General features: G+C 32.0%; 1 protein-coding gene across 1 annotated transcript; it reads right to left on the bottom strand.

The window, feature by feature from the left end:
• Positions 1 to 4,350: 4,350 nt before the first annotated feature.
• Positions 4,351 to 18,726, bottom strand: LOC106708595 (ras-related and estrogen-regulated growth inhibitor). Its single transcript, XM_045678076.1, has 7 exons — positions 18,575 to 18,726; positions 15,844 to 16,012; positions 13,882 to 14,018; positions 13,474 to 13,629; positions 10,910 to 11,062; positions 5,298 to 5,451; positions 4,351 to 4,615 (listed from the first exon to the last, which is right to left on the bottom strand). Exons 2-7 carry the CDS (start codon positions 15,968 to 15,970, stop codon positions 4,374 to 4,376), a joined length of 969 nt encoding a protein of 322 aa, XP_045534032.1. The 5' UTR covers positions 15,971 to 16,012; positions 18,575 to 18,726; the 3' UTR covers positions 4,351 to 4,373.
• Between the last annotated feature and the right edge of the window lie 853 nt (positions 18,727 to 19,579).

Here is a 19,579-nt window from a genome sequence, read left to right as displayed (position 1 = left end):
TTTTGCCTTTGTGATTATATTGTAGCGTAGAAATCACTCGTGTTCGGTCCTTTAATTACTTCAATATTTCGTACCTTTTTCGTAGTGATAAATAAATTTTGTGGTTATTGATGTGGCCAAAATATTGTATCGCGTGCCATGGGTTCGCCACCCCTGGTCTAGTAATGCTTTAATTGAGATTTGATAAATTTAATAGAGTAGGCGGTAGAAACGATAATATTTAAATTAAAATTTCCATTTAAGATTGATACTTCACGAGTAGTGGAACCATCCACCCAACTTTGTGTCTTTTCGAATTAATATTACATAATTTATCTTGGACGAAATGTAATCCACCGAAAAGTATGTAAATTTGTAAACACAGTTAAGTGTAATGCATTGCACAAATGCATTCTAAATTTATATGCATATGAACTACAGTAGCATGTATCTCCGGGCTCCCATATTTGTGGTCAATTGGCATTATCACGAGAGTCGACACGTAGGGCGAATGCTGAGAACGGGAGCCTATTGCGAACAGGGTAGCCATGGATTGCGCCAAGCGAGTGGAAATTTATTTACGATATATTTTTAATTTATTGAACATGTTAGGACAATACTTATGTAACATAAATATAAATTTATTAGTAAAATTGTTGTACTCACCTATACTAAAACGTACTTTGAGCATTCAGTGATCGGACATATAGATACGAACACCACATTTTTCTTCACTCGTGTGTTTTGTATGAATTTGTTCCTTCATTTTAATTAAACGAATTTCACGAACTTTATCGCGTTTATCTAATGTCGCGTCGCGCGGGGACTGACGTATTGACGTCCCGATATACAAGTTGATAGTCAAGTACCCTCTTTTTTATTTGAATTTTTACACCAATCTACGCTGAATTAATTTTATGTGTATTATGAGAGTTAATTTTATTCATTACAAAGTAGATTAGAATGGAGATTACAAACATAGGTATAACGTAAGATTTTTTCCGAATGAATATAATGTTTTCTGCGAGAATGTACATATTTATGAGTATGTGGGAGTGTATATAAATGTATTGTACAATATCAGTGCGTTTTAACTTGCTGACTGACCTGTCGATTTTCAAGTGTAAGATTACAGTATTCTTCCAAGTAGCAACAGGAGTAAAGTCATTGGAGTTTCTTGATTTTTAAATTAAATTTCAGTTCACAATTTAGACTATTTTTGGTTGTTATATATTATGGTGACCGTAGCCATGATGAATTGGTACCGACTGGGTCGGCAGTGCGCGTTGCACTGCTTTACTAACCTACATACTGAAGGATTACACAAGCACTCTTCAAAGTTTTTTACAACGTTTTAGATAATTCTTTAGTAAGGGCTAATCTTTATTTGTATAAAGCGATGAGGTGCTTAGACTTCTGGCCAAAATCCTAAGGTACGTTTTATTCACTAGTCATTAAAGTAAAATTGCCAATTTTCCATTTGGTATTTTCCCTTATACTTCTTCATTGTAATTAACTTATTGGTGTAGTTATGAAAACGCACTTCCTTGCTTGTATAATGCGACAGGAGTAAAGTAGTCTCAATACTCGTAATATGATTGTTAACCTTTAGTTATAAAAGTACTAGCTGGCGCCACAGACTCCGTCGAAAGGGAATTAAAAAAAAATTAATTATCCTATGAGTTCTTCCAGACTATATTCTACATATACCAAATTTAATCGAAAAGCCTCTAGCCGTTCCGGAGATATCTTCCAACAAACATCCATCCAAACATTCGCATTTATAATATTAGTATGTATGATATGATTTCTACATCACACGTTATTTTATTTTTAGGATATATTATTGACATTATTAATTTAGGTGTTGGATAATATTACCGTGTATTAGTTCGTAAAGAGCGTTCCCGTATAGAAAAGCGCGCTTTAATCATTCTTGTTAATATAATGTGCCCCGCATCATGTTTACCCGGGGTCAGAAAGAGTTTGACTTTCGCGTAAACAAATGCCATAATTGTGATAAATCTAATCTGTACACGCGACGTTCCATTTGACCTCAAGACATCAGTAATTTTCCATCGACGTTGTGTCGCTTAGTTACCTATGAATGTAGTTGATAGGTGAATTCATTGCAGAATGTTGTTATACAATCATTACAGCTTTTTTACTGCAAACAAGATGGCAGTTACATTTAATACTTAGTACTAATACTAAGCACAAATATCACCTCCTTGGAAAAGGGGGTAAACGGACGTCTGACACAGTCCTCGTATTTTTTCTTTTTTTTTCTACCGGTATTTTAATATCCATTTATACACTCGGTCGACGTAGCCACTTTTGACTACTTTGGCAACAAAAGGTAAATAAATCTTTTTGTTACCAAGAAAAGGTAAGTCCTTACTTTGGTAACAAAAGGATTAACCTTTTGTTGCTAAAGTCCCACATAACATATTTTTACCCGTATATAACGAACTGTGATAAAAGAAAATAAAAGAAAATATTATTATTTATTTTCTTAAGCAAATAAAATAATCACTGGACATAAAGTATTATTGGTCTGTTCTATTATAGAATTGAAATAAACATGACGGTGAGATAAAAAAATCTAAATTTAAATGAACTTAAAAGTAATACGCGATAAGATTTGTATATTCTTGTTTACTTCTGTAGTTACTTTCTTGCCAAATCATTAGAGAATATGTTGACTAAACCGAATAGGAGTGTAATAATAGTTTACCTTACCTTTGGACATTTTCTTTTGTTTTTTATAAGCAAAGGTGGACAGAGAAAAGGATGAGGAAAAGAGGTTTCTAATCGTCATTTCGTGGGATAAAACAGTATTTTCAAATTTCTTCTAATTAACAAATTAATTTCTAAAGGAACGGAATGAGGTTCTATCACGGTAAAAGGTTGCTTTACACTAAGAATAGTTCTTACATAATGTCAAATATGTGCACAAAAATTATATATTTATTATATACATAATGCAAAGAGTTTCTGTTTTATACACTTATCGCTTGATCATATTTACATAGCATTATATTCTTTTTAAATAATTATAAACTACACATTTATTTATTTCTTCTTTTGGTGCCATCCTAACGAAGGCGATTATCAAAGCAATCTGAACTCTGGACAAAGCAGCTCGAAATATAGAACGTGGATTTTATTGTACTATAATTAATTTTACATATCATATACAAAAGAAACAACACTCATTACATATTTCAAATAAGGTAATAACTAAATAATATGTACATATTATTTGACATCAGCCTTACAATCGTTGATTTGACTATAAATACAATAAAATATTTACGTATTCTTACGCTTTATACTGTTTTGGTAAGGAATGACTAGGTTGACAAATCTAAAGTTCCTTTTTTAAGTAAGATTCAGAGATATAGTTAGAAAATTAAAATGATTTTCATTATGGTGTCTGTCTGTCTCTATAGCTTAAAAAGAATGATTTATCGTTTTTCTACCAAATTTATATCTTTACTAATAACTAATTAACCGATAACTTAGTTTGACCATTCTTATTATATGGGTCGTATATTTTTGATTTGGACTATATTCAAGCATCTTAATATTTGATGTTTGGATTTACCTTCGTATTTAACAATAATAAAATGTAACAATTTCTAATAACAATAAAAAATAATAAAACTAACATTTTCAACTTGTCAAGTAATAAAATATTTGATAAATGCAAAAATACTATTCTAAGTTCATATTCATTCACTCATCTATACCTACATTATATTAATAAAGTTAAAACCTCTTTGGACAAATGCGAACCTATTCTCTACCATATACGTGTCTATTATATTTTCATAGCCCTCATATTTAGGTAAATAATTTATTGATTCTACTTGTAAACACATATATATTGTATGTATATTAATTTCGTTAATTCTCAACATACACATATATATTATAAAATTTCGTTTTAAGTATATTTGAACACTCAATACATTTATGTTATACATATAGATGTTTCGTATTAATCTGAATATTCCACTACTCATAGATTATTATTGATAGATAGACCATTTGATGACAAAATAGGCATACTCGGATACTGATATCTAAATTCCACACACTAGACACATAAGTAACATAAGCTTATAGTAAAGAAATTATAAAAAAATAACAAATAAAAAATATTAGAATTATATCATTATTTGTATGGAATATGTGTATATTTGAATAGGTATTTATATATTTTTAATCTCTAACTCAAACAAAATTAATAGTCTCCAAAAGTACCAATATTTTTTAACATTATACGAAAAACATATTTATTCATTCATTCTCGTTACAAAGAAAACTCTTGTCTTTCATGACCATCTAATCGTAAAATGATTTTGACTTTCATGACCTAATTTTTTTTAATATGTACTAGCATTGTTTCCCTTCATGGATACGCTCATCCGTCGCACCGGCGGCGCCATGGGCCGGGTGGGCACGGGGTGTCGAGGACGAGCGGGCCGCGGGGGCAGCCGAGAGTCAGTGCTAGCCCGGGCACGGAACTCCTCCACGCCTTCTGACAGACCTGATGATGATGTGGAGTCACTCCGCACCACACCCATCTCGTGCTCTTCTTCTAGATCTACTTCGGTCCAGCGACGGCCTGGAACGATGTTAAAAAAATATTTTAAGGATGACCTTAAATAAACTTACAATTTTCTTGTTAAGAACTTGCATAATTTGAGTTTCCAACAAAATCAGTGTACCATGATTGAAATATAATTTTTCTTTAATTTGATAGCGAGAAATATTATAAAACATTATATCTAAATTAAAGAGCTGCATCGAAGTATTCGGAAAGCGGTGACCCTTATCTAATATTTTCTCGTTTAAATCCGATTCCGAATGTGGGTCGCGACTTAAAGTAATTAAACTGAATCTACTTGTTTTCAGAATTTAATTACACCGCACGTGACAGAGGTAAATAAATTGTAAGCTCGACTCGACTCGACTCGACTGTATTCATCAGGAAAGTGCGTGATGTAAAGTCGACACCTCTACGTGTTTTCACGTTTATTTCCTTCACTCTGCTCCACACCAAGTGCTGTTTCTCCTTTGTTTTACTTTTTATTTGTAACTATTTAGTGCAACATTTGTTTATACTGAGAAAAAGATGGTCATAAATATCTTATTTGTAATGCCAAAATTACTTTGATTTTTCATCCTTGTTTAAAGACATCCTAATGAATCAAAGCTTAAGTACCTACTTTATTTTCGCTTTCTATAGTTCTCTTGAACTGTCTTATTTTAGATTCGCATAGTAAAAAGTTTCAAGATGTTCTTACAGAATGGCGTAGTCGGTGGTTCTGGGGCCGAATCGGAAGCGGCGCGCGCGAGCGGGCGTGCAAGCGCGGTGGACACGCGCGCATCCCCGCGTCCGCGCGTCCACTTGCTGCCCACACGCCAGAAACGACGCGCGTCCCGGAACACACCCCACACCTGACGTTAGAAAACATTTTAGTTACATATTACATTATTTGAATCGTAGTCATTTTATAAAACGTCCGGTAAACGATTTTTTTTCACGTTTTTTCACATGAATTGATACTTAGTATGCGTCTTTGTTTGAAGCTTTTAGATTTAATGTCGAACCCAGATAGGCAAGAAATCTCTATAACCTGTCCCGAGGGACGACTTCCGTAAGCGGGTAAGAGAGAAACCTCTAACCTCTTCTGGCTAAACGAGAGTACCTCGTTTATCCAAGTTCGACTGTATTTCAAATGTTCTAATATATCTTGATCTAACATACATATATATAGCTCCGTCCGCGCGGACTTAAGAAAAACATAACTAGTAGCCTACGTATGTGTTGTTCCAGACTATGTTATACATCCAAGCCATATTTCACAGAGTTCCTTTGAGTCGTTCAGGACCTTCTAACAAACATCCATCCATACATATAAACTCTCGCATTTATATTATTAGTGAGAAATGACGTATGGCTAGCAAGGAGTGAAATATCGTTGAACTGCAAAGTTTATCAAGACATTTTAGGAGTTACATCAAACTGTGGAACTTCTTGTTAGAAATAAATTGGACGTGTCAGAAACATTTGTCAACATTTCTCAAAACGAATTGGTTTTTATTACGATGTTAAATTCCCACATGAAGCATTCACCTAACATTTTTTTTGGATTAATGGATTGTTTAAGACGCTGCGTGTTTTTTTTTTGCCTTTTGTTATCGAAGAATGTAATGACATCTTAATTATTTCAGAATTGAATAAAGTTTTCCTATTTCAATGAGTAAGACCTTGAAATATGTAAAAATATAAAACCAATACGTAACAAAAGTCTTAAATATAAATTGTTTAGATTGTATAGACATATTTATTTATACTGGAAGATTTGTTTGTAATAAATTACAAATCAATGTTTTAAAATGATACTACTTTTAAAGTTTTAAAAAAGATCAAATATTTTTATCTGCTCAGTAGTCTTTACTTTTCGACAATTTGTTTCATCACCTGAAAATAGGATAATAATAAAGGTAAGTAGGTATGTTAAAAACATAATATGCTCTTCAACTTGAGAACTTTTTCTACATACGAACTTCTGTTGATAATCTTTAGAAAAACTTTATATAATGAAATTGAGATCGTATTAAACAGAATTTGACAGAGTTCATTAAGTTTGAAAAAGGCCGGATGTCAATTATAATTCCATAAATGATTGCCCGTCTACCGGATTAATCGATGACGCATGCTCAACGGTTTACTTAATGTACGGTACTATGAGTTTCCACTCTTCAAACACATGTACAAAAACAAATTAATCTCTGTTTATCATTTACTAGCTTTTACCCGGGACTCCGTCCGTGCGGAATAAAAATAGAAAACGGGGTAAAAATTATCCTATGTCCGTTTCCTGGTTCTAAGCTACCTGCCCACCAATTTTCAGCTAAATCAGTTCGACCGATCTTGAGTTATAAATAGTGTAACTAACACGACTTTCTTTTATATATATAGATTAAAGAAAATATGATTAATTACATCTCTTCGTCGGTGGAAACTTACTATTTTTTAATAATGGAGATTAAAAATCGCAATGAATAGTTCAAAATGAAAAATCAGGATTTATGAAATTTGTAATCTGCGTGCATCGTTAAATTTAATCTTTGGTTCTCATATACATATGTAGGCCAAAAACAACAAGTAAGTACTAAGGTGTATTTATTGCTACAATTTTAACCACTCAATAAAATGCCACTCATTTTTTGTATATTTCTCTTCGCTTTCACGTTATAATATGAGATAAATTCCTAAGTATTCAGAGAATCAAATTGGGCGTAACACAAAGTTAAATTATTCCGGATTTCTCGTACGCCTCCAAGTTTGGCGGATTACTCTGCGAATCGTATAATCGCTTGACATCTCATCCAGGGGTACGAGGCATAAAAATAGATTTGATTTACATTATGTTTTTTGACGGGCTTCATACTTTTAAAACAACTTGGCAATTGTTTTATTTTTTAGCCGACTTCAAAAAGAAGGAGGTTATCAATTCGACTGTATTTTTTTTTATGTGTGTTACTGCGAATCTCCGCCCCTGGTGGTCCGATTATGATAAAAATTATTTTAATCGAAAGGAAGTGCTTGCAGATGGGTCCTATTTTTTTTTTTTTTTTTTTTATTATACAAGAAAGCTATAAAACATGTATCAAGTAAGTTTTCACTGGCACAACACTTGAATAAAAACATATTGCTTAAAAGGGGTGGAAACTGATGGATACATATATAATTGAAGTGTCTGTATATAAAATCGAATAAAAAAACTATTTCGTTCACGTAACTGCATTGCTGAAAACGACAAGCAATTTTTCAATTCTTCTGTTTGTCTGTCTGTAAATCCGCATTTGACTCGGGGCAATCTCCGAATTTGACAGGACTTTGACGGGAAGGTAACTGATGCAAGCGAGCATATTATAAGGCTACTTTTTTGTCTGCTAAAGAAGTGGCGGGAGACCCTTTGTTGAACACTTGTGCGATAAAATAAGTAAAATTTTATTTGTAATAATATTTTACTTTCTTTTATATATTTGACGTTTAGTCGGGCTTAAGTCTAATTGAATAAGAAGATTAACTACAATATTATAAAAAAGAACATTAAAACAAGTTAAAGGAACAAGAAGTTCAACATTTTCTCGTAAAGTAAAAGGGAATCGCAATTTAATTGCAATAAAGCGCAGCTTTATTGGACTGAAATAAACTCTAAAAATAAATTTAAAGAGACGACTGCTGGCGCAGTAGCTAATGTAGGTATAACGTTGCTAATTCTAAGTTTGAATCTCAGTCAAATATTATGACTCAAAAAAAAAGACCCGGTTATCGTATTTTTATCTTAGGAAGAGATGGCAATGTTTCTCGTGAATGTATAAATAATTACAAGAAAAAGACTACAAATATTAATTAAAATCGAATAAAACTTATGTTAAAAAAATATGACGCAACTTTAAACAGTGGTAAAATAGGGAAGATATACATATTGACAGTGTAACAGTACATTATACTCGTATAGTACAATATGTTCTAGTAATAACAATATGTACTAGAAATTATCGGTTCAAAGTATCTTCGCTCAAAAGCTTAATAGAAATATCAAGTAATAGCGAGCTAAAACGCGCACTTCAAGTATCAGGTTAGTTATTTCACTCAAAGGATGTCAAAGAGCCGTAAGGTTCGTTAGAACGGAAATTGGTTCTACGATATCAAAGCATAAATCTATGTAAAGCTTGGTAAAGTGTTTTCCTTATTTGTTGTTGGCTGTTAGTGTGGCAGTTAATTACACTTATATTAATTTTTCTAAACGTATACGTATGGAAAAAAAAACAAATTTGATCAATTAAAAATAAAATGAAAGTGTTTTATTATGATTTTAGAATTAATAGTTACCCCTACGTAGGTAGGATGTTCTATCGTTCCGAGCTACAATAGAATGTAACGCAAGAATTTAAGGAACACTCAGCCTACCTGTGGCCCAGTTTAAGCTTATTGTAATATGTTATGCAGATAAATCGCAATGACATTTCAAAGATATTTGAGCTCGTCCACAATGTAACATTCGATTATAAACATCGCTAGTAGAATAGTCGAAATTAAAAAAAAACTAGCTATTTATTTAAAAAAAATATAGTACTTAAAAAATTTAAAACTACATTATATTTCCTCTAAAATTATACAGGATGAAGTAGATAGTTCCACTGCTATTTTATGTCACAAAAAGAACTCGGTCGTAATCAATGATTTACGTGAACTGAAACTTCCTTGATGTCACCTTCAATCTTTTTTACGTATCTAACGACATATTTAAAGCTCTAAATGTTGTCAATTATACGGAATCCACTTTTAGAACATTATTCTTGATCTTATAATAGCTACGTAATAAATGATACAAAATATTTTTGATATAAATATTTGTCAACGCAAATATAAATACTTGCCAGTAGTTTTATCATGAAGATGGTTTAATAGGTCTGACGTGAACGTTAAGATAGAAAATAACACGAATAAAAATGGTAATTCGATAATGACACTATTCTTCCCAAGTCCTATGTCCAAAAGAGGAGTCACAGCTTCATGATTTTAACGATTATAAAAATTAAATAAGTGAACAACTGAAACACCCAGAGTTCTTAATCTGTCACTAAAATAGTCTTTTAGTGTAGATATCTGACACTAAATGTAAACTAAATATGTGGCAGTGAATGTAATAACAGAAGTCACATTAAATCCCAAAGTAACAGCAGAATATGCGTGTATATGTAAAGTATATTTTAAAAGCGTAACTGAGTACATATATGTGCCGTTTCAATACTATCTTTTATACTATTTCCACGTTCGTCACAATAACCATTAATTTTGTTAATGCTCTCGAGCTCGGCGGACGTGTCGCAGTGACGCTTTGATCGCAAAACGATTCGTACCAAACGTTCCGAAAACACGACCGTTTTGATGGATCATCAACTACTTAAAAGCGTTCATTTTCCACTCTCTCTGACTTCTGCATTCTTAAAAAAATCGATTTTGAAGATGTGAATGACATTAATATCGCTCTCGTAAATAAACCGTTTTACGAGCATAAAATTTCATTACAGTTTTGCTATACCATTAAAAACTATTCTTAAATAATAATACTGAATAAATTTAACGAAACAAAACAATGTTAATGTAAATGGAACATTTAAATAATAGAACATAAAAATGCACAGACAAGTCTGAGTTTGTACATATTTTAAAGCTTTCTGGCAATCAAGTAACATGTTTTGTTTTCGAGAATTCGTTTCATAAATGGAAGTGCAGTTAACTAAAGAAAATAGAGAACTAAAATACTCAAAGACATAACATAATAACTCTTATTATCTTAACATACTATTTACATAAAAATATTAAAACTGCGGAGTTTTTACAATATTGCGAACACAAGCTGCCATCGCCGTAGTATCGCTATACTGTGGTCAGATTTAATAACAAGTTGTTTTATTCCAGTTTTTACAAGAGCAAATAGCGTTGTGTAATAAGTTTAGTTGGTACAAATAACTTACAACTTTTAATAATGGAAGCGAAAACAAGGTAAATTTCGGTATGTTAGGATTTAAGAACGAAATAATATGATGACAGATTTAATAAACTATCATGTTACGTCTTTTTATGGTAAAGCTATAAGTAAATATTTAAATTTAATAATAACATTTATATCTGAAATAAACCTTCTCAAAGTATCTAGCTTAGAAACCTCTTAGAAAATTGGCTACTTTCTATGTTAGTTTAATGTCAGTAGGACATTATAGAAACCGGCGATTACGTTATTAATACGTTGACTTTGACCGATTTATGTGTGCATAAACTAAACGCGATGAACTCGAGACGCGGTTTTGAAGTGTTTGGGTTATTTTTACTCACTTGGTCGATGCTCTCTCTGACTGAGATCTCGTGGAAACACACGCAGCCTATCTCCTTGCTGCGTCTCTGGCCCTCCTCTGTGGTCACCATGCGGTCGCCGATCTGATCCGTCTTGTTTCCCACCAGAACTACTGGTGTCTCCAACACACTATCCTGAGAAATAAATAGTTTACTGAGTAACATTAGAGAAACTATTAAATATACTTTAGACCTATTACAATGGTAGACGCCAGCAACAACAACATCAGTTGCACGAATTAACCGGCTCGCCAGGTGAAATACCACGACCACACAGAAGACAGACGTGAAGTGGAAGTAATTCCGCGTTTCGTCTGATGAGTGTGTTGCCGGAGGCCTAATTTTAGTCCTCTTTCGCTTCCCACCCTTTTCTTATAAGGAAAGGATGGGAAGGGGATTTGATGGAGGAGAAGATGCATAGAAAGATTAAATATTCTCTTTTTGTGCGTCTCCTCCTTCGTCGATTGAGGGTAGGCAACGCATCTGCAATTGCGAATGTCTTTGGGCAGCGGTCGCTTCGCCATTTCGGCGAAATCGTAGGGCCGCTTGCTCATTTGCTACCTCTTAATATAAAAAAGACCACATCGCCACTAACCATTAGGTAAGATCGTGGCCAAACTTTAATTTTATTCATTGGGCATTTTTTAGTAGAACCGGAGTTTAGCTACACTTAAAATATTGTTCTATGTTCTAACTTAACCTAACCAACTTTGAGTCACAACAAAAAATTAAGTTACCATTATTTTTAAAGTTACTATAATGGAAGGATCTTCTTAGACAAGAGTGCTGTGCGGCCTTTTTGATACTGGTCTTTAAAGATCAAGTTACGTACGAGTTCGTAGCTTTTCTCTAGTACTGTGTGTCAATTGTATGTTCGTAAACAATAATCATTTGCGCACGCTTTATTCCGTAAAAAGTATTTTAGTTGTAAAAAAAACACAATATAAAGAAACATTACAAATTCCTTTCTATTACTTTCAAAATAAGGACAATTGTGTTTTTCAAACAATGTTAAATTAAGTCCGGAGCCAGTATGTGGGCGGAATCGGGAGGGTGTAAGAAATGTTTGAGCTTCAAACTCTGTAATCCGATATATTTAAACGGGAGGAAAAGTTGGGGGACTTTTATTTTTCGTAATTCAATAGGAAAACATTTTACGATTAAAGAGAAAGTAAAATTTATATTTTTGCCGAAGAGCTTTTCATAATGGGAACCACAAATTCAATTCAATAATATAAAAAGGATTAAAATTTACATACAAAAACCTCGTAAGAGAATTTACTCGCTTTTTTTATTTCTTGGATGCATAACAAATTCGGTAGTTCAACTCTAAAATATGTTTCAATAATTTCAATTCTAAAATCGACGATTATTTGTTAATGTCGAGTTTCAAAAAATTAAATTCTTAAACATAGCTATTGGTTTTGTACCCTTGAAAGCAGATGTTTTAAATTACGTATTTTAATACGTAGAATAGAACGTCTTCGTTCAGTTTTCCTTTGATAACTGAATCGCAATGTTTATTGTTTGTTATTACATCGTTTCACAAACAGAAGTAGAGCGGGAACTGGCAACCTGTGTGAATGTCGCGGTCGCCGCGGGAGACAAAAAGTAAGGGACGTTAATTAATTTCATATAAGATGTTTTTATTAACGATACTCTGGTTTCTCTTCAAAGAACATTTTGTTAATTATTTTTGTACAAAGCGATAAGTATTGCTTCAACCCTCTCATTTGTAATACAGCTGTAATTAATACATAATGTTTTTAGATTAATATAGGTATTTAAATTCAAATACAAAGACCAGCACTTTCAGGCTGTGGAAACTCTAACCAAGCTAAGAGCAGTTCTTGTCACATACTCTATTACGATATGAACCCACTAGGATAGAGATAGTAATCACTATGTTATCACGCTTAGAAAGTCCAAAACGTATCAAGCGTCAGTAGCCTAGATTAGCAAAATCTTTTAACCTAATACTACAAATTTTAGCTATAACTATATTTTGCCACATCTCAAATTCAAAAGGTACTTTTAAAACTGATGGTGTAACTCTTTAGCAACTATTTGTTAATACACATTTGTAGCTTTCGAATGTAATAATACGTGAAAATTTTATATTTAGTATGTAAATACTATTAAAACCAAGACGAAGAGATTTATTGTTTCATCCAGTTACCTAATTAAATTCCACAACTAACTTCACTCAACGGAGTTCAAAACTTTTACTTAACTCACATCAAATCATGTGAATATTTAGTTAGTTAGCCTTTGTACTATGACTAAAGTTTTAGGTATGGATTGTATAAAAAATTCCTAGTCATTTAAATAACAAACCGCGCCCTGGTATTCATAGCAGAGTATAAAAACATACAGAACTTGTTTTAGGTAGGAAATTATGACGGAATAAAACGAAAGACGAAAGATATGTGTATCATGTATGGAAAAATAAGTCTTCTGTAACAATCGTTGAACTTTATTAAATTTACATGACTTTTATAAGAAAGTTATATCTGTAAGTTTAAAAACATCACAAGAACACGTACCTTCGTAGCTGATAGTCTGCGTCGTCTCTTGTTGTAATTGATGAGGAATTTGAGGCGATGACATTCGTCAAAGGAGCATTTGTCCGTTACTGAGTACATCAAGATGAAAGCCTCCGCCCATCGAATATTGCTCTCCAAGTTCGCGTACTCACTTTCCTGCAGTATATAATTTAATTAAAACGTTTAACTGCATAGTTTTTAAAAATAGGAAAGTTGTATGATTAATTTTCTGTAATTTAAAAAAACGTACTAATACTTATTACATTAGTGCGGACAGCGGGAAGTCGTGGGATGAAAAAGTCAGAGGACTTAATACTGTGAAAGGCATTGGGGAAGGCCTATGTCCAGTGAGCAGACAAAGGTTGATGATGATGATGATGATGATGATATTTTTATTTCTAAACTCACATGAGGTTCTCCGGCTGAATCGAGTATTTCGAAATAAACCATTTCGTTGTCGATAACAGTTTGAAAGGCGTATATCTTTTCTAAATTGGGATCGTATTCTCCAATAAAACGCTTCGTAATGAACCGCACCACAAGCGCTGTAACAGTTTTTATTTGTTTATATCTAACGTATCTATTTTTCGCCATTTACTATTTAATTTGTTTTGAAAAAAATCGCTTTGTAAACTTTGTTCAGTCTTGAAGGAACTTAACATTAGTGTTATAAATTTCATAAATTCTATGCTAAAAAACTTGTTTTCCAAATTGTATTTTGTACTTAATTACTATCGATTTTTAATCTTATTAATATTTCTATCGTAAATTCTCATGGCCAGGTAAATTATATTGGCTATTAAAAGTAATTGACATTAAACCAAACTAATGTGACACCTTAAGTAAATTAGATGTCTCGTCAACTTTGTACAGCTTTTTCATTACTAAAATTGTCAATATCCACGGAATGATAAAAAAGTAAAAATAGTGATTCATTGAAATGAAAACGATGTTCATTGGTTGCTGAATTTTCAAAAGGTAGTTTTTGTAAAATTGAAGCAAAAAGCGTACCTTTCGCACGGACACGAGTGCTGGGATAAATGAATACGCAAATAAAAACACGATGTCGACTTTGTTATATATGTATGGTCGAATAGTCGCAGAATTTAATTTCTCTCTTTACTCATTTAGAAGTATAGCAATGATGTAATAAACGAAAAAGATAATCATTAAAACAAATGAGTGACCGATTGTTACGAAGATCATATATAATTTACCTATATATACATATAACTTAAGTACATACGGGTAGTATGTATTTGTACACACGGGCAGTTCATTAGAGCAACACGGTCATAAGGGTTTGTTTCAATATTTACATTCATTACGAATTTACTAAATGACAAGGTTGTTACTAACTTGTAGAGTAGATATGTGGCTCGAATGTGAACCATGTGGCCATAAATAATACACAACTTTTGGTTGTGCGAGAAAATAAAGTAATCAACTATCGCTAGTATTACAGTTTGATGCCTAGCGTGATACGTGATATTACTCTTGTATTTTATGATAGCGTATCCTATTATAGGTAGCTTTATCTGTAGCATTTCAACTACGGCAGAAAGCAAAGTTCAATTCATTGCTCTGCTTGATTTGTTAAGCAAATAGCAAATAGAGGTATGTATTTGCCAATTCCGCCTCGAGAAAACTCAAATAGGTTACAACTATGCGATTTATATTTTATAGAAACTTGTAAACGCATTGAAATGAAAGAAAAAGAAAACAATAACAAATAAGTAGAAAGTGGAGGTTCGACTATCTTTTTACGAACTCACGTCATCGGCATGTCTAAAATCAATTCATAAAACCGTCGACGCAGTGGGTAGGGAGGATTTTCTAAAAATTTATGAAGCGACTTGACACGGTTTACATGTTAACCATTACAGTAAATAATTCACAGTTATATGCCCTCTAGTTTCACTTTTGGCAATCGATATTTATACGGTAACCCAATTTTACTGTAATAAAATATTTTATATCCATGTATTTCCTATTCGACGCTGATCAATACTCACAGAATTTCGCATCAAAACTTTTCTATAGCGCATCAGCTAGAAAACTGTAAGTCTGCAGTATTCGTTCGAAATTAACCTGATTTCAAATGACAACTAACTTTATTCTGACATACTTTGTATTGTATTTTTTAGAATAATGCTAAAAATAAAACAAAAACCCATTCAATAAACAAGATCAAAAGTTATTTTTCATTTTTTTTTATTTATATTAATATTATTCAACGCAACGAGTACCTTAACAGTTATTCATAATCGTTCTTATGTCATTATCACGGGTAACTAAGCTTTATCTGTCTCATTTAACATTTTTAAATAACGAATTTGCATTACCTATTAGAAATAGCTTTATACTAACCTGATTTCCCAACTCCGGACTGACCTAGCACCATGACTTTGAACGGTTTCTGCTTCGGATACAGCACAAGTTTGGCAAGAGAGGACTTTGGTGAAGTGGTGCTACTCATTGTAATCAATGTTGCCATTATATAACTTATCTTGTGTTAAATTCGATGCAATGCAACCATCTGTAATAAATTATTATTATATTAATAATACAATATACTGCGTCTGAATAAAACAGTCTCATCTGCTTTTCAATTTTATTTTTAAATGAAACAACACTTTTAACGAGCGAAACGTTTTATAACAAGATACTCATAGTAAACTAGGTAACAAGAAGTGCTTGCTAAAGACGAAACGAAATAGCTATTGACTACGTATAAAAGTCACGTCTAAAATTGCATTACTGTTAGAACATTGAGAGAAATAGAATAATAACATAAAATAACGAATGACATAAAATACCAGTCTTATAAACATAGTACATAGTCTTAGTACATTGTAAAATATATTAAAAAGTTCTTGACTTGAATGAAAATAAATTTTAAATTGAAATATGAAAGTAAATTTTTCATCGAACGTACTTCGAAATACACGCTATACGCGTAATCAAGGTTTGTTGACTGAGACTACAGCGCGAACCTTTGACGAACAAACTCGACTTCAGCAACTTCCACTTTCTCGACAACTTACAATAGTCACATCCTTAGCAAATAGTTATCAAGTTTGTCACGTAAACTTTTTTAAATGAAGTTAGATTTCAATAAAGATGTTTTTTTATCTTTATTACACAAACTAGCTTTTGCCCGCGACTTCGTCCACGCGACATTAACAGAAAAAGAATGAATCGTAGTACTATGTGTTATTTGCGACTATGTTCTATACCTGTGCCAAATTTCAATGACATATATATGTCGAACCGTTGAAAAGTTACTGAGTAAATATATTAATCAAACCTATATGTTTCCGGGATCATAGTTAACCTATAAGTTCTACAAGACTGTGTTCTAGAACTATATAAAATTTTATCAAGATCCGATTCGGCCTTCTGTAGATACCTAAGAAAAACATCCATTCATCCCCAAACATTCACATTTATAATATAAGCAAGAAGATATCGAATCGGAGACATAAACCTGTTGTACCGATCACATATAAAGTGGGATAAATTAAAGATAAAATAACCTAAAAAAAAACTAGTTCCCCACTAGTAATACCACTATTTTCATTGTATTCGTATTTATCACCCCTAATAATTACAATAACATTTTTATCATTTTATTAACTATACCGTAGTACCAAAGTGTCTGAAAAAACCCACGATGGGTTTATAGACACTTTTATTGTAATTCTGTATTTTGTACCCTGTTTAATATAAACAAATAAAAAATAAATAAATACCTACTTATAAATGCAATTTAATTATTTTTCGCTTACAAACAAATTAAACTCGATCTTTACATACGATGAGGTTTCAGATTAATTTGGTCGAGTACTGTGTCGAAACGTTTCACTAACGAGTTACCGATATCCGTACAATGCTAATAATACAACCGAGCTGATAATTATCACCAAAAACGTTGTGCTCGCCTAATTGCAAATCAGATTTAATAAAATTAAATAAGGGCAATTTCGATGTTCATATAACTCTGATAATAAAACTCATCTATCACACACTCGATTACACTGATGAAGCGTGTGGAGATCGCACAAAGTGTTGATTTAGCTGATTTCGTACTTTGCCTGACTCAAACTATAGATAAAAAAAATATTTGATGTTATATCAATGATTGTCAAAGTGGTCCAGACCTACGATCCGGCATTGTACGATGAAGGAAATAAAATTGAGCGTTGAAAAAAAAATGGGAGCAGGTGTTCACCAAAATCGGTAAATTTTTTAAACGGGTCCATGCCAGAAAAATTTACGGGAATCTCTGCTTTATGTTCTTACTAATTACAAAGCGCAATAAAGGCTTTAATGTTGTCCATGTTGGTAATAGCATTTTATGTTGTCATCTACATTATTGATTTACTTCGGGTATGTATTACTTTTTTTCTTTTTTTTTTTGTTGTTTTGCTTTGGCAGAATAACTACGATTACCTTAATGACTTATTCTATTTAAGTCCAAGGAATATAAACTTTCGGTCACGTAGCCAAGTTATAAAATTTAGTGATAACATTGTTTTCATAGTTTAAAAAAAATATTAGATACTCCATTATGTTACAAAACATAGGACTGATTTTATTCCAAACATGTAAGGACTTAAAACAAACAATCCACATTAAAAACTAAAATTTGTAAGTAAATTGAAGTAATTTGAAGAACATACTTCATTTGTTTAAAAAAACTTAACAATAGTCGCTTTAATTGTTCAACACTGTAAATCAATTAAACGTGAAGGGTTTTCCTGATATCAAATTAGTTTTGCTCCCTCACACTTCAATTAAAGTGGTGCTTGAATACACTAATTAAAATATTCAACAAAACAAAATTGTCTGGTATCACGAAAGGCATCTTAATCAAACGTGAGACATTTTATTAATTATTACCTCAAATAGGAGTTTAAAAAATATATTTTTTTTCAAAACAAAATATAATAGCGAAGAATAAAGATAGAACATTTTATTAAATTAATACAAAATACAAATAATTATGTCTTTAAGGTTAGAAACTAATATTCTGCATTTTTTTAATCTTACTTTGATGTGGATTATCCACATAACAGATAAAGTAAAGTGTACTTACAACATTTTTAAGCGAGCCTTTCGTCCAAGATTTTCTAACATCCCAAACCGCTTGCTTAAAAATTTTATTCAAATGAGATAAACTCAATGTAACTCTTTTATACAAATAATATATTATTCACAAAGACTAAATATTATTTTGAATAACTTCACACTTAACTCTTAGTTTTCGCATGTAATAAATAAAAAAATACTAAGAAAATTCGTCGACACATCCACGTCAGAGCGGGCGCCGTCCGCGAATGCCGGGCATAGTTGGTTGCTCTCCGCCACTGCCGGTGACTGTAGTAGCAATATAGCATTATAAACGAATTACTCTATGATCCTGTTTCCCTACTTCTGGATTTAATTGGCACTCGATAATTAATTTTAAGCCTAGCTTGTTAAAAGGTGCCTCACAAAGGAAAGTTCTAATTAAGTATTATACACCAGAGACTTGTGTTACGTCATTTCGAAGTAAGAATTTTGCGATATGAAAATAGACTTGAAACGTTATTAATTTTGTCAGTTTTGTGATAACTAAAAGTGAAAGAGTCAATAAATATATATTTCTTTATAGTTTTATATTACGTTATTTTAACATGTAGTCACTGAAATAAAATACAAAATGCGACGAATCTCGTGATATATCATGAATTAGTTTAATACTTCGACGAATATCTCTTAATCTCCCTAAATCACCAAAATCGATGAGTAAAAGGTGTAATGTGAAAATGGGTAAATATTACATCACCACTGCTTAGAATTGTTACCAGCGGGAAGTGTTATAGTGAAAGAATATAATGAAACTGTAATAAATGTAACAGTAAGTAATTTTATAATATTAATTTTAAAAAAGATGTCAATAGTAACAAATTAAATGTAATACACATAAAGTACATAAAGTAATCTGATTTCATTCTTATTTCTCTGCTGTCTTTATTTAAGTACATTTTATAATACTTTTACAACAGAAACTATAACGTATTAAGTCTTAAAAATATTAAAAGCTCGTATAGATTTCTAA

The sequence above is a fragment of the Papilio machaon genome, chromosome 5 (assembly GCF_912999745.1).
Source record: "Papilio machaon chromosome 5, ilPapMach1.1, whole genome shotgun sequence".
Classification (NCBI taxonomy): Eukaryota; Metazoa; Arthropoda; class Insecta; order Lepidoptera; family Papilionidae; genus Papilio; species Papilio machaon.
Note: the sequence above shows the minus strand (reverse complement) of the source record. Positions and strands in the feature narration are given on the sequence as shown.

What these genes read in the sequence shown, in the direction of transcription:
- LOC106708595 (XM_045678076.1), bottom strand. Translation starts at nt 15,970, where the DNA reads ATGGCAACATTGATTACAATGAGTAGCACCACTTCACCAAAGTCCTCT. An exon ending in GCAGACTATCAGCTACGAAG is followed by an intron (nt 11,063 to 13,473) that starts GTACGTGTTCTT and finishes TTTATTTCTCAG; the next exon opens with GATAGTGTGTTGGAGACACC. An exon ending in TCAGAGAGAGCATCGACCAA is followed by an intron (nt 5,452 to 10,909) that starts GTGAGTAAAAAT and finishes TTCTAACGTCAG; the next exon opens with GTGTGGGGTGTGTTCCGGGA.